The 18,311-nt window shown below is 42.3% G+C and overlaps 1 protein-coding gene across 1 annotated transcript in view; it reads left to right on the forward strand.

Annotated features, from left to right (window-relative positions):
• Positions 1–18,311, forward strand: part of SPG21 (SPG21 abhydrolase domain containing, maspardin) — a 328,125-nt gene that overhangs the window by 45,032 nt on the left and 264,782 nt on the right. Inside the window, exon 2 of the mRNA XM_078683092.1 lies at positions 9,634–9,727. Within this exon, the coding sequence (XP_078539218.1) occupies positions 9,665–9,727 (63 nt within the window). The 5' untranslated portion in view covers positions 9,634–9,664. The remainder of the gene's footprint in view (positions 1–9,633; positions 9,728–18,311) is intronic.

The raw sequence follows: 18,311 nt of genomic DNA on the forward strand, positions 1-18,311 counted from the left end.
GTGGTTATTTAAGGAAGTTCAGTTAGAAATTCTAACTGAATACCAAACTATTGTCTTTTTGTATGTACCCTCTACGGCTCGACGGCTATGCAAACACTGAAACACACTCACCTAAGGGGGAAAAGGAAGATCTCTTACTTCAACCTCCACTATAAGTAACCAACAACACAAAAAAGAAGTAGGAGTAAACAAAATTACGCTATGAAATCAAGTGGCAAAAGTTGTTTGTTTGAAAAACTGCCCTCAGCCACAAAGTTGTGGCATTCTTCATCATCATAGCCAGATGTGGGTCCCTTGCTCACTTTGCCACTGGATTCAAGCTGATGAAGGGTGTTACCCAGAAACTGGTCTCAGGATGCTTGTTTCCGGTTCAGGGAAGACCTGGCTTGGCAGTTTGAGCTGGACTGTTCCCATGAGGCATAGGGGCAAGACTAATATATAGCTGGGTCTGAACGGAGGTGGCGAAGTAAGCTAAAGAATGGTGATGGATTCAACCCAGACCTGTGACTGGGGGTGTCTGAAAAGTTTCAGCACTCCGTCCATCATCTCTTTGTTTGCTTTTTTCGCCCTAAGTTGGCAGGGTATACCCAAACGTGGGTCCCTTGCGCACTTTGCCACTGGATTCAAGCTAGCCTGGCTGATTAAGGGTGTTACCCAGAAACCGGTCCCAGGATGCTTGTTTCCAGTTCAGGGAAGACCTGGCTTGGCAGTTCGGGCTGGACTGTTCCCATGAGGCACAGGGTCAAGACTGATTTCGAATCATACAAAGCTTTAATTCGATATAAAATATCTTAAAAAGCACAATACAATTAAAATACAATACATTTATAAAAGACATTTGAATAAATACTTAAACCATATTACTACAATTAAAAAAATCATTAAACCAATTACAGCTTTGAGCAAGAAAGAAGAATATTCACCATATACAATTATCTAAGATATTTCATTCTGATCAGCCATGCCCAACTGACAAATTTAGCCACTCCACAGGCTAGGGTGGTATTATTAGGGTCCGTCTGCAAAATTCTAAGAGCAATGGCGTGGTTATTGATCATAAGCTGACAGCAAACAAGTCTTAACCATTTTGACCTAGGTTTCTTGTAGGCACTACATACAAAAAAGAAGTGTGGTATAGTTTCGGGTGTGTCGGTGCAAAACGGGCAATTGATAGGTGTTTGGTTGGGGGGGTTCCACTTACAAGTACGTTCACGAACCGGGAGAGTACCCAGCCTGAACTGAATATACAGGGCCCTATCTCTGGGTTTCCTAATGAAATCCAGGTAGGGTTCAAGACGATGTACAGTCTTGTGTAAACGGAACTCATCTGTCAACCTGCCCAGTTTCATATCTCTAGAATCCTGGGCATCAACCCATTGCCAATAGGCTCTCTTGATCTCCAATTTGGACACCGACGCACCTGTTTCCCAAGCAATGTTAAGACCAATAGCAAGTAAAATCTTCTTGACCTTGGTTAGCCAAACGATTTTGTGGGACCCTTGCATATTCATCACTTCTTTAAGGCCATTTGCATAGCTAGATAATTCAGGAGTGCGCCATAAGCGAGCCCAATAGAGAAGCGGACGCAGGGTAATAAGGTCTTTAATGGAACGGCGACCAAAATCATATAGGAGGGGTTTGTTTGGGGTGCCTCTAGGTAGTGAGACCAGCTCCCTAAAAAACTTATTTTCAGCCTTTACGAGGGTGTCAGCATTGTTAAAACCCCAGAGCTCGGCTCTATACAAAGCGCTAACTATAGCTTTCGCAGAATAGATCTCCAGTACCGGAGCTATAGGTCTGGAGGTTGAGGCTCTGTGTTCCCTCCCAATGGCTCCCAAAGCTCGTTTATGATTCAGGGCCATTTTCTCAATGTGAAACTGCCATTTAAGTTGGTCCGATATCCTTATCCCTAAATAATCAAAGACTTTGACACGCTCTAGGGGCACATTATCAAGGGTAATCGTGCAGTTGGCTTTTTTACTAGGGTTAAATTAGAGGAGCTTGGTTTTTGTTGTGTTAATAACCAGGCCCCTTTGATTACAAAATGTGGAAAACCGACCCAAAAGTTTCTGAAGCCCCGTAGGTGTTTTGGATACCAATAAGGTGTCATCGGCAAAGAGCATTGCGGACACTTTTACACCAGCCAGGCTCGGGGCATCAGCATCAATATCGGATAAAAAGGAGACGACCCCATTCACAAACAATGAGAAGAGGGTGGGCGCCAGGACACATCCCTGGCAAACACCTCTATTCACCGGGATTTTAGCAGTTTTTTTAGGAATTGGGAAATGATATTATTATCCTCCGCCCATGTGAGAATTCTCTCCAGCAGGACCCTGCCAACCACCTTCTGACCAGCATCAATGAGACTGATTTGCATATAGCTTTGTCTGAACTGAGGTGGCGAGGTGAGCTTAAGGATGATGATGGATTCAACCCAGATCTGTGACTGGGGGTGAATGTCTGAAAAGTTTCAGCACTCCGTCCATCATCTCCTTGTGTTTGCGTCATCATAGGGCTTGCTGAACTCGAGTTTGAGGTTAGATCCTGTTTGGTCTATGGTTGTGTAATCACACTGCAGAAGTACCTGTGGGTGGAAATATAATCATTTAAAAAAAGTATGTGTAAATAATGTCATTACAAACACGCAAGTGCCACTTATTTGCTCATTTGCAAGCATAAAAGAAACCAATGGGGTCTAGTTTGCATGCTCCCCTGATTCACCGAACTTCAGGTCCAGGCATTCACCTGTACATTCTAGTTATCCTTCTCAATTTCCAATCTTGGCAATTAGATGTCATCCAGCACTTCGGCATAAAGTTCCAGGAAGTGGGGTGCAAGTAAGTGTTTATACGTTTTATAAAATATTCCTGACTGTCCATCAGAGCCTGGGGCTTTAGACCCATCCATGGAGTCAATAGTGGTAGCAATCTCCTCCACGCTAAGAAATTGCTGCTGCTGGGAGGACAGCCATACCATGGCCACCTCTGCGAGGTAACCTGCAAGTTTGCAATCCTCCTCTGCATACCTGGAGGTATAAAGTTTGGTATAGTAACGCAACAATTCCTCCACAACCTCACCATTATCCGAGGTCTGAGTACCATCTGCAAGTGTGAGTTCTGGTATCAGTCACTGCAAAGCAGTCTAGCCAATGTGCAGCCAGAGCATTCGCCCTCTCCGTAACGGTGGGCCTTGGCATACTACCCAAGGAAGTTCACCTCCCGATCAGCAAGATCACGAAATTCCTCCTTCGCTTGTGCTCGAAGTTGTAACTGGGCAATGTAGAGTCCCTGGGTCGCGTCAATTTGCTGTAGAGCAGTCTCAACCCGCACTGAGGTGTGGTGGATATCACGGAGTATGCCGCCCTGTTTAGCTATAGTTACCCTGCATATATAGGCCTTGAAGGCTTCCTAGAGAATGTCCTGTGTGGCAACGGTGCCTTCGTTAAGCTAAACTATTCAATTATAGCAGAGTAGAGTTCTATCAAGAACACCGAGTCAAGAAGAACCTGAAATGCGAAATTTCCAAACATTTGCCACATGCACCAAGAATGGAATGGTCACACCACATATATATGGGCGCATGATCTGACAGCGTACGGTGGAGGGAGTTTACCTTACTCAGCCACGGCAGGAGCGACTTCAATAGACCTGATTCGGTTCGGGTCTAGTTCGCGCTATATAAAACTCTGCAAAAAAAATAAATAAAAAAATAGTAGCTAATCACCTAGACGGGACCAGAAGCCGTGTGGTGCTAAGTAAAATGTATGCCCCGGGGATAGCGCATGCTGATGTCGCCATGCATCTATAAGGGCGTACATGGTGCATATATCTTATAGTATCTGAAGCGTGCTGGGTTTCCCACCTGGGACACTTGCCGTTGAGTCTAGAGCAGGATTAATGCATAAATTTAGGACGCTCCCCCATGATGTCATAACTTACATCCACTCTCTCTCTTATAGCTGGCAACTCTTTGAAAACCTCTGGAGAATCTACATTTGGAGCATATACATTTAATAATAGCACTTTCTGGCCCGACAGGGCTGCCTGTGACCGCTACATACCTCCCCTCCCTATAGCTGAGACATTCTTTAAGCATAAATGGAAATGAACTGTGGATTAAATGCGAACCCCGCTGGAGTACTTGCTGTATGTGGAAAAGAACTTGTGTGGGGCCCAAGTGGTAGCATAGGACAGTTAAGATCCAGGAGTGGGATGTGTCACCTTTGGAAATCTTATCCCATGCGGAACTAAATACTGTGGTACTAGCTTGCCCTTTCGGGGGTTTTTGATGCCTCTAATTTTCCACCCCATAAATGGGATATCCACCCCCTAGGTCGTAAAGTTATGAGGCATGGGCTCTCCCTATTTTCTCCATGTAGAACCTGAGAATTCGAGAATCCGTAATATCCTTCCAATGTGGCAAACAATCATAAGTCATAAATAACCCCTCCCCCTTTACCACCCTCCACCCATCCCAGGCAAAAAAAGGGCCCAATGAATCCCCATAACATAACAAATCAACAAAAAAAACCAATAAGAATAAGTAATCATAGCGGCGTAGACCTCTGAGGGTGGGCAATGCCTTTACAGCCAATCCCCCTTGCATACACTCAACAACACCAATAGAACTGGATAAAGAATGCATAAGAGTAGAAAATAGGACCATAAGCCAACTGAGGTAACCATAGCATGCAATAAAACATAGCAATGTTCCGCTGCAGAGTCTTGCATAAAGAAAAACACCTTGGCCATGGTCTCCCATGGGAGAACTTCTGTTATTTCGTGGGAAACAGATCCGAGCTGTTCGTAGCATGGAGGTCAGGGAGGGAGTGCCCAGGAGAGCACCCAGAGTCTGGTTGGTGCTCCTTTGTGTATTGTTTACAAAAGGCCTGAACATCCGTGGGGGAATCGAACAACCAAGATTTACCCTGAATGTCCACACTGAGGTGGGCCGGGTACACCATGCCATATCGTAGGTCCAGCACCCTAAGTGCAGCCTTCGCCTCTGCAAATTTACGACAAGCCTCCTGGACCAACATGGTGAATTCAGGATAGAATGAAATAGTGGTTCCCTGATATTGAACCTGGCCACGCTCCCGCGCCAGAGAAAGTACAGTGTCTCTATCCCCAAAGTTTAGCATTTGGGCAATGATAGGAAGTGGTGTCGCCCCAATGGAGGGGGCCTATGGCCCAAGGATCGATGGACCTACTCCACGAGGAAGGCAGATGAAAACTCCTCCCACTCGAACAAGTCCATCAGCAGTTTTTCCACAAATAAGTCAATTTTACCAGTAGCTGTAGATTCAGCAATGCCAGTGATACAACGATTATTGTGGCGCCACCTGGCCTCCAAATCTTCATTCTTGATAGCCACGGTCTTGACCTGTTGCTCCAACTTTTCAAGCCATTTAGACATGGTGGTGGGCCCATCCTCCAGTGTTGAAATCTGGTCCTCTGTCTCATCAAGCTGAACCTGATGGTGATCAAGGTGCTCTCCCATGCCTTCCAATCTGCCCGCCAGTGCATCAAAGCGGGTGTCCGTATCCCTGAACCCCACTCAGATCTCTGCCAACAAACCTTCCGTGGTCACAGACTGCACAACCTTTGAGGGTCCCCCCATCCCCTCCGCCATTCTAACAGGCGTTTCAGCTTCATACCGCTTGGCTGCGCACTGAAATGGTAATTTCTGTGGTTTGGGGTCTATGCGGCCCATTCTGTTGAAGATGCAGGAATTATTAGGAGTGTGGTCACAGTAAGCAAAAACGGAACACACCATAGCCTTCAGCACTGTGCCAGGGGTCCAATGCTTTTGGACCATGTAAACAGAAACAATTGCCTATGCCTCCGAGCTACTTTTGAGTACACACCGATTTATGTACAAGTAAACCACAATTTATTAGTTTACCCAAAAACAGTTTATGTTTTCAATTGTTACTCAATTTACAAAAAGAGGGGGGATATTCAGAAAAGACAGAGATAAGGCCACTGTCAACCTCAAGTTTTAGCCATACACAATTTCAGAAAAACAGTTTATGCATATATACAGTGAAAAAACATGTGTTAGACATTATACAACAAGGAAACTATTAAACCAACATGTATCGAACATTATGACAAAAAACAGGGGGTACTTTTACCATGAGAAAATATCACCATACATACATTTACGAAGCATGGACCACAAAACCTTATACATTTGAAAAATGATTTAGCCAACCATTATGAATGGAAAGGAAAAAGAATGTTTTCAACCAATTCAACTACCATGACCTGAACAAGAGACAATCAATTAAATGTCAGGAATATTGCCCATTTCTGCATCATTAACATTGGCCAACCGGTCAGTGAACGTGAAAAAGGGGGGGTGCCGACGCGTTTCGAATCCTGATAAAAGACTTGCAGGATTCTCGTCAGGGCAGTATGAATCTAGTCCATGGGAACTGTTTGAAAAGAAGAACAAAACAGTTTGTTTACTAAAAAGTGCGTCCTCAAGCCACTGCTCTCAGAACAATGCGAGTGACGGAATACTGCGTACCTTGTGTAATTCCTGCCCACAGTTACTCCTGTGTTCTATGGGAATGTCGTCTATGTTGTGGGGTTTACGCTGCAACAGAGTAAAAGGTAAGTCAAGTCCAGCAGGGTAGAGGGGGACCTTCCGTGCGCGTCGTGATTGTACTGAAAATGGTTACCTGTGTTCTACGTGGGTCCCAGAATTCATCATAAGAATTCATCATAATTTTTCTTAAAAGCACTTGCCTTGTTTTTTTAAACTACAGGTCCCAGAAGGCACTTTAATCTGTTGTTCAATTCTGATTGGCCGGTCATGAATCACATGATCCAAACCTGTGACTGCCAGGGACATTCACATCCCTGTGTTTGCCTGTTTGGAGCAAGCAGTTTTTGCGGAGGTTTATGAAATTTTCAAGGTAAGACTGAACCCCCCCGGGATTTGGGACTGCTATTAGTGCAGATTGAAAACATACATGACAGCGCATCAACGCGCTAATCTGTCCTTGCTTGCTTACTCCCACAGATCAACTAAACGTCCTACTGTGTGAAAAACTCGGCCCCAGAGTCAGAATCCCCTTTTTTGCGGCCACCGCGGACCGGTGTCTAAGTAAGTGTAGCTTTTGAGGTAATAAATTCCCAGCGGTGCACCATAGTGTCACCGCAGTAGGAGCCAACTAAAACGCGCTGTGTTTACTTGTTCTAGGAAATCTAATGAGCTGAATTCTAAACGTCTAAAGATACCTCACAGGCTGGCAATATCTGGGTTAGGAGTCAGAAACCCCCCCCTGCGGTCACCGCGGTCCGGTGTCCAAGTAAGTCGATCACTTGTTGAGATGACCACTAGTGTTACACAAGTGTGCCACCGACTGAGCAATTGACTAAATTCCGCCTTCTTTACTTACTTACAGAAATTAAATAAAGCAGAATTCTAAGTGCTTTAGAACACCGCACAGGTTGGCAAAGACCCACGTAGAACACAGGTAACCATTTTCAGTACAATCACGACGCGCACGGAAGGTCCCCCTCTACCCTGCTGGACTTGACTTACCTTTTACTCTGTTGCAGCGTAAACCCCACAACATAGACGACATTCCCATAGAACACAGGAGTAACTGTGGGCAGGAATTACACAAGGTACGCAGTATTCCGTCACTCGCATTGTTCTGAGAGCAGTGGCTTGAGGACGCACTTTTTAGTAAACAAACTGTTTTGTTCTTCTTTTCAAACAGTTCCCATGGACTAGATTCATACTGCCCTGACGAGAATCCTGCAAGTCTTTTATCAGGATTCGAAACGCGTCGGCACCCCCCCTTTTTCACGTTCACTGACCGGTTGGCCAATGTTAATGATGCAGAAATGGGCAATATTCCTGACATTTAATTGATTGTCTCTTGTTCAGGTCATGGTAGTTGAATTGGTTGAAAACATTCTTTTTCCTTTCCATTCATAATGGTTGGCTAAATCATTTTTCAAATGTATAAGGTTTTGTGGTCCATGCTTCGTAAATGTATGTATGGTGATATTTTCTCATGGTAAAAGTACCCCCTGTTTTTTGTCATAATGTTCGATACATGTTGGTTTAATAGTTTCCTTGTTGTATAATGTCTAACACATGTTTTTTCACTGTATATATGCATAAACTGTTTTTCTGAAATTGTGTATGGCTAAAACTTGAGGTTGACAGTGGCCTTATCTCTGTCTTTTCTGAATATCCCCCCTCTTTTTGTAAATTGAGTAACAATTGAAAACATAAACTGTTTTTGGGTAAACTAATAAATTGTGGTTTACTTGTACATAAATCGGTGTGTACTCAAAAGTAGCTCGGAGGCATAGGCAATTGTTTCTGTTCATATTAGTGTGGCCCTGCCTACCCTCCTTCCCTTTTGGGCCCAGCCACCCTTGTTTTTTCTGTTTTTTTTTTTTTGGACCATGTAAGGCATGTAGTAATAATAAAGCCCCCTGGTGTCTAGTGGTGGTATGCCTTATTTGTGGTGCCACAACGATCCGCATGGATCGGCCCACCAGGGCAGAGAATGGGTCCCCAGGTCAAGGCCTACTAGAGACCAGTTCGATCCCAATGCCTCATGTTGGTATTAGCTGACGCTCCCTCTGGTTGCCTCTACATGGGAGTGGGGGGGTTGGGTTCAGGGCCATCACCCATGGTTCCCTCGGCTGCACAGTGGCAGCACAGTGGCAGCGGACAGATGTGAATGCCTGAACAGCCCATTGCAGGTCACACATTGGAAGCATTGACAATGGTGTCCCCAGGTTTTTACTTTTATCCCCTTTTCCCGAATAGGCATAATCCTTTGTACCACCACCAGAATTCAATATCCACTTTTCACTAAATACATTCCAACGTGCCTGCCAATTAAGCATACTGCACTTAAACTAGCAATTTTAAACTGTGAAGTGTGTGTCTCCCATTAATCCCAAGGCATTAATTTCGTACGTAGAAGCTGGATGTCATATCATACCTTTTATTTCTTCAACCCATGTCTGTTTTAGTAATCTTACTTAATGTTTGTAAGTACCAATGATCCGATATATCTAGAAATTAAGAGACTTGCTTCAAATGTAAATGCCTGGGTGACAGGAATTTCTAGGTGTCGACATAATTATCTTGCAATACGATTTAGCATAAAATACTAAATCGGATTGGCCGATGTGGATCTTTGCCATGTAGCCTCTGCTGCGTATCCTGGCAGTGGCATATATGGTAAGTACTAAAGGCAGGAATCAGATTACTGAGTATCAGATCTCTGTCGTGGGACCTAAGGGCGGACATGGGTCTAGAGTATATTTAAAAAAAAATGTGGGCTGTTTAAATACGGGGGTCTATCGGCGACCAGAGAAGCATACTGCAACCGTATAAGCCGTGCAGGCCTCTGTTGTAAAAAACAACTTTGCAGCAAAGCATTTTCTTGATAATCTAGAATTCGTTGTGAAAACCCGTCAGATCGGTAATACTGATCCGCAGAGGCGGAGAGAGGAAACCCTTGCGGTCAGGATTGTTTTTGATGCAAGACTCGTGTGTTGGTATCACAAGGCTGCAGTGCAGGCAGCCTTTAAGTGGGCGGCTCATTCTGCGTGGTCTCATGCTTCACGTCTTTACTTACAGGCTCTGCTGGCTTCCCTTCACGCCGGACATCATGGGGGAGATCAAAGTTTCTCCGGATTACAACTGGTTCAGAAGCACGGTTCCGCTTAAAAAGGTAGGTTTCTCCTCTCTTTTAAACCATTAAATTGTCGAAGTTTCATAGATACCTGTAGTTGTTTAATGTTTAATCATCTTTAAGAAGCTTTAATGAGGCGCAGCTGATTTTGTCCACTCTCTGTGTTAAGATCTGTATTGCTCATTTTCTATCTATGCTGAATGTTTTTTTTTTAGGGGACTTGTTTGCATGTTTTGACGTGGCTGAGTGGGAAACAAATCGCTTCTCTTTTATTGCAGAAGCAACCTCTCAAATATGTATTCCTGCTAGCCACGTGAGTTGGAAATTACGTAAAACATGCTATTTCTGTGAGAAGGGCGGTTGTTAGGCTTTGACTCTATATTTCTTCTCCATGGTTTCTTACAACATTTAACAGTAGCGTAGCCAACCCATCTGGGCTGTATTGCCATAAAGATTACCCCTGTCTGCCCTTTAGGTTTTAAGGGAGGAAGACCGAACACACCAGTGAGGATCATACTTCTGTGTTTGGAAAAATGCGTGCTTTTTTTATGGTTTTAAAGGAACCTGCTTTTATTTCTCAAGAAACAAAGCACCCACAGCCTCCTCTGTTGTTTACAAACGTCCTCATGTTGAAGTGGAAGGTCTCTGCCCGCCCTTCCCACTGCTGCCTCTTCCTCATAAACACATAATAATTTTCTATGACTTCCATCCCAGAGCAACCTGCCAGTTTGTTCTCACTCGGGGAACCATAGCACACAACCAGGATTGAATTTCAGGCTTAATACAGTAAAACAAGTAATCCGTTTAATAATCCGTATAACCACCCCTCCCCCACCCCACCAACCCGCCTGACCATAGGACTGATAGTCGTCGTAACTAATCCCTAGCTGTCTAAAATGTTTTTTTTTCTGACACTGTTCCTAATGGATTCAGCACGTCTTCATCTGTTAGGCTACAGATGTAATGCTCACCCTCTAATATAAATGGCCCAAAGAAATGCATGTATATATCGATTACCCTGTCCTCTCCCGCACTTCATAAAGCACTCTTAACTTTGACTCTTATCACCACGACCTCTCCCACACTTATAACCGACCACAAATACAGTATAATATACACACATGGGAGTGAAGCAAAGACACTGGCTGTGTGGGGTTGTGCAAGTTCTTCCGGAAGCTGCATTCACATCCATGAAGTAAAGGTACCATGGTATTTCTCCTTACAAAAGAATCTATTCCCACCAGCCAGCAGCCTTTTCTTACAGTCCAGTGGTGGAAAGAGAAGGTAGCCAGCTTTAGCTGTGGGGGTAGGGTTTTCTTTGGAGAAACCTACTGACAATTTGAGTCTTGTGCTCTGTAGGTCAGCATTGCTGAGGCCATTCCAAAAAAAACACAGATTCAACCAAAGTTAAATGAAAGCTTTGTAGACACAGCTTATGTCCCCTTCTGAAGAAGACTGAAGCTAATTCCAGGAAAATGTTGAGACGTCTGGCCATAGCACACTTACGCAGGCGTTGTTGTGCAGCAGATAAAAACATGTTTGTAATCTAGTCTATAGACACCCTATATCCAACCAAGGCTTGTTTTCACCATCTACATAGCATTTAATCAGTTGTGTTCTCCTGTTAGATGGTATGAAAGGAGAGACGGGTGGTGCTATCCTACTGCTGTTCATATTAGACTTAGGGCGTGTTCAATATAGTCCGTCATCCATGCCATTTGATAAATGAGAGTACAATATCTGAACATGCTACAGGTCTCATTCCATCCTTTGTCATGTCAGCAGGACATTTTCTTCCCTCCATTTGGAACTAATTTTCTGACATAGAGTGGGAGGTCGAATTGTCTCTGCACATTTACTTTGATATACTTCTTCACCGCGTCTTATTTTTTCACTGTGATTTATCCATATTCTTTTTTCCATTGTCATGTTTTCATGTTTCCATGGCTGCGTTGTCTTCCCTGCACTTCTTGTTTTCTGGGTCATGGAGCATAGCTATTTGTTTACCAATGTTGGTTTACTTCCGTTCTATGATCACTGATTAACAGCTGAACTTTGGAGTTTCGTTCCTACAGCTGTTGTTTCTCTCTGCAATTTCTCGTTGCCAGTTTTTTCTACCTCCAATTCCTCGTTTTTTTAGTTTTTGACAGTAAAGTTCTTCATCACTCCTTGGTGAAGCAGCTCTATAGATGAACTTTAAATACCGTGTGCTTCCAAGCTACTTTTTATGGTTTGGCTTGACAGCGCAGCAGTCACCAGACAATTATGTGAGACTCACCGGGACATGAGTCAAACCTATTTGCATTTCCAGTGCTCGTATCCTCTGTTTATTAATCCTTACTTCATTCTACTCCCCATTCTTCAGTTCTCTATACATGTTCCCCATCAGCTTCCTGATTCAGCCATCCCCTCCTTATACTTGGCCTCCACCAACCTGATCACCATTTCCAGTTGATAATCACTCCTCTGCCACTCTGTTTCTGGCAATGCAACCGCCATCACACAATCCCCTTTCTCTTTAATCCTCCAATTCTGCTGCCCCCCTCAATGGTCCCCCTCTCGGATTCTTCATCTATATGGAGCTCTTCAAATTGCTATTGGTGCCTCCACCTCCTGTTCTCCCTCATATCAAGCGAACACTGAAAAGGTGTTTTGCACTAGCTCTCCAAAGAATTAAGCCTATAAACTGTCTTCCCTCACCATAATGTGCTTCATGCTATCTGCCCGAAAGCTCTTCTGGATCTATTGTCTTACCAGTTAGCTTTTCTTGCCATCCTCTTCCCCCTCGATATCATCTCTCCTTCACTCTGGAGCTTATTACCAGAAAAGTTGAAGTCTTTACCAAGAAAGTCCACACCTCCTTGCCCCATCTTTGTACCCGCAAATGCTCCCTGCAGTCCTTAGCATTCTCCCCATGCCACAACACTAACCCCTGTGAACTCTCCCCCAAACCCTACTAATTGTGCTGCTTACTCACACACCATTCATGTGATGTATTGCCTTAGAAAGCCTAGTTTCCTTTCTGGAAGACGCTGACCTGCAAATCTATTCAAGACGGTTGTCTCTAAGAACACTTTCCTATTCCTTCTGCTTGTCCCACCATCATATGTGCGTTCTTTGACTATTGATCTAAAACTTCAAACTTCACTAACATCTCGATCGTAGTTAGCTGTGATGGAGGTAATCTATTGGTGACTGAAAACTGACTTAACCACGCCTTCACTTTTCCTGTTACCTCTCTTTTAAACATCCTTCCCCCACCTCCTCTATATGCATCATCAATAAACGAGATAATCATAGAAAAACTGGGATGGTGTCGCCATCATGCATAAAAGTAATCTATCCTGTTTGCACGCTCATGCACTATTCTTCCTCTCCTTGTAGCTGATTTGTTTATTGCAAACTGAGACTTCTTACTATTTTCAGAACAAACTGTAAACAGCTGGTGACACTGCTTACTTAATTCTACTCAATGTCTGTATATTTGAAATATATCTAGTGAGCACTTTCTAGTTTGCTTTAAAACAATTCGAAGAGCATAGGTAAAGTGCCCTGTCACTCAGTGTATGCCACATTTCTGTGGTTCTTCTCGCTGCAAACTACCTAATACACTTCCTTGCAGTTTGAGTAAACGATCATTGAGAAAATCCTTAAAGTTTTCTATGCATAATGCATTTGGCATCGTTTTTAAATATATCAACAGCAGTACTGACAAAAAGTTAGTGTTGAATACGCTCCTCTGGTATTATTCGCACATTGTTGAAACCATTTTCTACATCTTACTTCAACAATAATTCTTTGCCTGGTTTAGAATTCTTAATCCAAGTGTCATTAAAACAAATCCTTAAAAATAATCCCAATGCATTTTATGCACCAATAGCGCTTCATTAGGGTAATAAATCTTTGCAAATGGAAAACTATAATGAATTAGGCCAACCTCTTAGACTGATACAGTTAAAGTTGTTTATAAGGAAGGATCATGTAAATACAATGAAAGAGAAATTGAAATCCTCACTTCACCACATCAACCGACTGATTTAGCAAAACCACCTCAAATGCAAACCAAACCTGGTTCGGCTACAATCTTCTCTTGCTTAAGTCTTTTATAAAAATGAACGGTTATCTTCACGAAAGTGCTTGACTTTCTGCTTCACTTCTATCTTAACCTCAAAAGTCACATCTGAACTATGAGTAAGTCTGTCACTTTCAGCCTCAACAAATGCAAAAAGTTAAAACGTACTCTTTCCTTCCTGGATTTGGTGATGGCCTTTGAGTCTTTGGTTGACTCCCATCTTAATTTTTACTCCTCCCGTCTTACTGGTGTACTGAAAAACAAACTAGCCACGCTTCGAGCAGTCCTATATGTTGCTGCCATGCTTCTCATAAACATTAAAAAAGAAGTAACATAAAACATCTGGTCCTGCTTAAATGGTTTCCAGGCAAAGCACCATGCTACACCATAAGAACTGCTTGCCATCCAATGTTCTGAACCGTCAAACTCCAAAATAACTCTCCGAAAAACATTCCTTTTCTGGAGACCCCCTGTTGCAAAAACAGAAGGTCCACATTTCAGGAGAAAGTCCATGCTTTCCAGAACCTTTCCTGGCAATGCTCCCAAAAATGAAATAACCTTTATTCTTCACTTTAATAAAGACTCTTCAATTCAGAACTCCAAATCCAGATATCACTTATCAGCCTTAACCGCATATAGTCTGTGGCACCTATCATCTGTTTTGCTCCTACCTGCCTCTCATTGAGGCCACACACCTGGGTAAGCAACAAGTGGGGTCTGGTACTGACCACACCTGGGCTACACTGATGAGCTCAGAATCTCTAACCCTGTTGGAGAAAGGCATGTGAGCTGCTCTTCATGTGAGCAAATACCCTCACCTTCCTGTGTCCTGGTAAATGACAAAAGTCCAATCTAATCAGTGACCTTGTATGCCCTAGTCCACCCTTCACACTTTGGGAGACTTTTTGTCTCCATAATTTCACTGGCCGTTCTTCTATGTATTCGCTGTCTTGGGTTGACCAGATGTGCTAGATTTGTAGATGTGTGTCCCATCGTCCTCTTACTTTGATCCCAGTTTTGAGAGAAGGGGTGGGAGGAGCATGCATAATTTTTGTGCTCTCTTTCATGAGATGATTCGGCGGTATGTAAAAAAGCTGCTGCTCTGTATTGCTTCACTCCAAACGTGGTAGCTCGCAGCATGAGAGTGCTTTGCAAATTCCAGGTTTAAAGTTGCTGTTAATGACCCGGATCCTGCAGCATTTTTTATGTTAGAAGGCATTCAAGCGGGAGCCAAATAAGTTTCTGAATTGGAGACTTGCCTTCCTCTATTAAGCAAATTAAGTTGTCCTGATGGTGGTGCGGTTTGCATGCTGGAGCAAACACTTAAGCCAATAAAAATCATAAATTATGCACATTTCATGTGAATGGGGTAGATTGCTTTTCATTCCCATATTTATTTGCTGCAAAACTCTCTGTATAGGAGCTTCGTTTATCATTGGATTCTTTTTGTGTTTTTTTTTTTGCATGTCATTACTGTTATCCTTATTATAATTATTATTATTAAACCTGGCTGGATCCCTCACCAGCCTCCTTTACCCCTTTCCCCAATTTTACATTACAAGACATAACAGGACAAACTGACTCGTAGGCAGAATCGCTATCTTCTTCAAATAATCCATCCAATGTGCCGTCACCTTGGAAAGCATCACCAGCAACATGGAACATTTGATATCCAAATTCTTCTGCGCCAACCACATCTTGCACAACACCCTTATCTATCCCCACAACGTGTGATGCACCAGCTGTGGCAGCACCCTTGCTGTCTTTGTTGCCCCCTTAATTGGGGGGAAGCAGGGGGAACCTACTTGTAGAGTGCACTGTTCCTACAAGGAAAAGAAACCCTTTTTCAATGTTACATCAATAAATTCAAAGTAATCAATCCTATACAACTGTATTAACTTGCATATTTAGTATTTTTATTTTTCTACATATATGTAAAGTGTATCCATTTTTAAAGAAAAAACGTCTCACAAATATAAGTCCTTTTGTACATAAAAGTAAATTTAGAGCGAATGTAAATTAATAAATACTTTCACAGTTAATGAGTTAAAGACATATATATTGCTAACACATCTCTCTTTATCAGCTGAAGAAACGTGGTTCATAGTCACTCATAAAACTGTTGATTCAATTTTCTGACGACATGGTGCCCAATGCATTTCGGGACCTGAAGGTACCCTTCGTCAGGGGAAAATCCTATAAAATATATACAAACAGCTAATCAATGAAAAATCGTGGTACAGTGTGATGTTAAAAATATTAACAATGAAAACCGTTATTTTCAGACACTTCAGGGGGAACAAAAAGAAAAGCATTTCATTCATCGGTACATGTGGTATTATCAACATTGCTAAATCATGCACAAGGTGGAAATAGTCATATGTCGCAAATCCTCATCAATATACGCCAACTAACAATGCATTGTTATAAATACATAAACTGAAACAGTGAAATAAATAACCTAAACATACGATTAAATGGATGCTAGTCGGACAAAAAATAAATAAATGCCTTGATACTAAACAGGATGCAAGTAATATCGCTATGATATTCACTATTCATCTTCGTCGTAATATCACGTACCTCTGTAATGTTATGTGGCTGAGGAATGGATTCCTATGCTCTGATGTGTACACCTAGGCTATCCTAGACGCGTAGTGACTGCGAAGCTGGAGATGCAAAATTTATAGTGCAATTGTAATTGAGATGTTTGTCATAAAGACGATAAACAGTGTAATAATGATAAGACCAGGTAAGTTCTGCGGACCTTGAGATGAACGCAGTATATCCATTAAGTTGCGTCCCCTAGTGTGGGCAAATATAGGTTTCTCCTGAAATATCCCATTAAATTCACTCTCATTTTGGAGTAGTTCCCATCTTCTTAAGATGCTCTGTTTAATTTGACTGGTAGATGTTGAATATTTCGACACAAATGTAAATGTGTTTTTGGTAGATCTAATTTTAGGGGTCAACAGTGTTTGTCGGTCAATTATAGCAAGTCTGTCTATACTTTGAATAAGGATTTCGGTGGGATATCCTCGTTGTTCAAATTTCTTATAGTCTTATACAGGTATGCAATACGGTTAATGTTTTGGGCAAGTGGTAGTTATTAGGGTCTATCCGTGACGCACTACTGATGGCTATATTTTGCACATGTTTCCATTTTTTCAGTCTCTACTTGAAAGGCCTTAATAATCCCTCTTTTATCGGACCTTTTGGTTCTCCGCAGTAACGTGCTAGTACTCGCAGGCTCCATTTGACTAAGGTAAATGAGGTCTTATCATTATTACACTGTTTATCGTCTTTATGACAAACATCTCAATTACAATTGCACTATAAATTTTGCATCTCCAGCTTCGCAGTCACTACGCGTCTAGGATAGCCTAGGTGTACACATCAGAGCATAGGAATCCATTCCTCAGCCACATAACATTACAGAGGTACGTGATATTACGACGAAGATGAATAGTGAATATCATAGCGATATTACTTGCATCCTGTTTAGTATCAAGGCATTTATTTATTTTTTGTCTGACTAGCATCCATTTAATCGTATGTTTAGGTTATTTATTTCACTGTTTCAGTTTATGTATTTATAACAATGCATTGTTAGTTGGCGTATATTGATGAGGATTTGCGACATATGACTATTTCCACCTTGTGCATGATTTAGCAATGTTGGTAATACCACATGTACCGATGAATGAAATGCTTTTCTTTTTGTTCCCCCTGAAGTGTCTGAAAATAACGGTTTTCATTGTTAATATTTTTAACATCACACTGTACCACGATTGTTCATTGATTAGCTGTTCCTATATATTTTATAGGATTTTCCCCTGACGAAGGGTACCTTCAGGTCCCGAAATGCATTGGGCACCATGTCATCAGAAAATTGAATCAACAGTTTTATGAGTGACTATGAACCACGTTTCTTCAGCTGATAAAGAGAGATGTGTTAGCAATATATATGTCTTTAACTCATTAACTGTGAAAGTATTTATTAATTTACATTCGCTCTAAATTTACTTTTATGTACAAAAGGACTTATATTTGTGAGAAGTTTTTTCTTTAAAAATGGATACACTTTACATATATGTAGAAAAATAAAAATACTAAATATGCAAGTTAATACAGTTGTATAGGATTGATTACTTTGAATTTATTGATGTAACATTGAAAAAGGGTTTCTTTTCCTTGTAGGAACAGTGCACTCTACAAGTAGGTTCCCCCTGCTTCCCCCCAATTAGGATAGCCATAGTTTGTGTTAGCCAAACACAACATCGTAGAGTAGCACCCGTGGATTTAACTATAGATAATTTTGGGTGATATTGTTGAGTGCACCTCAATTCCTATCATTTGTTGCCCCCTTCCCACCTTCCTCCCTGCCGATCCTTGACTTATTCGTCCTCGGCAACCCTACCTACCACCTGGAGGACCCCAGACACAACACAACCAACATCCTCCGGGTCCAACGTCTGACTCACCCGGGGAGTGAAAGGCCCCACACTTGCCGACAGACACTTATCGGACCACATTGTCAATGGCATAACA

Source organism: Lissotriton helveticus, chromosome 3_1, assembly GCF_964261635.1.
Source record: "Lissotriton helveticus chromosome 3_1, aLisHel1.1, whole genome shotgun sequence".
NCBI lineage: Eukaryota > Metazoa > Chordata > Amphibia > Caudata > Salamandridae > Lissotriton > Lissotriton helveticus.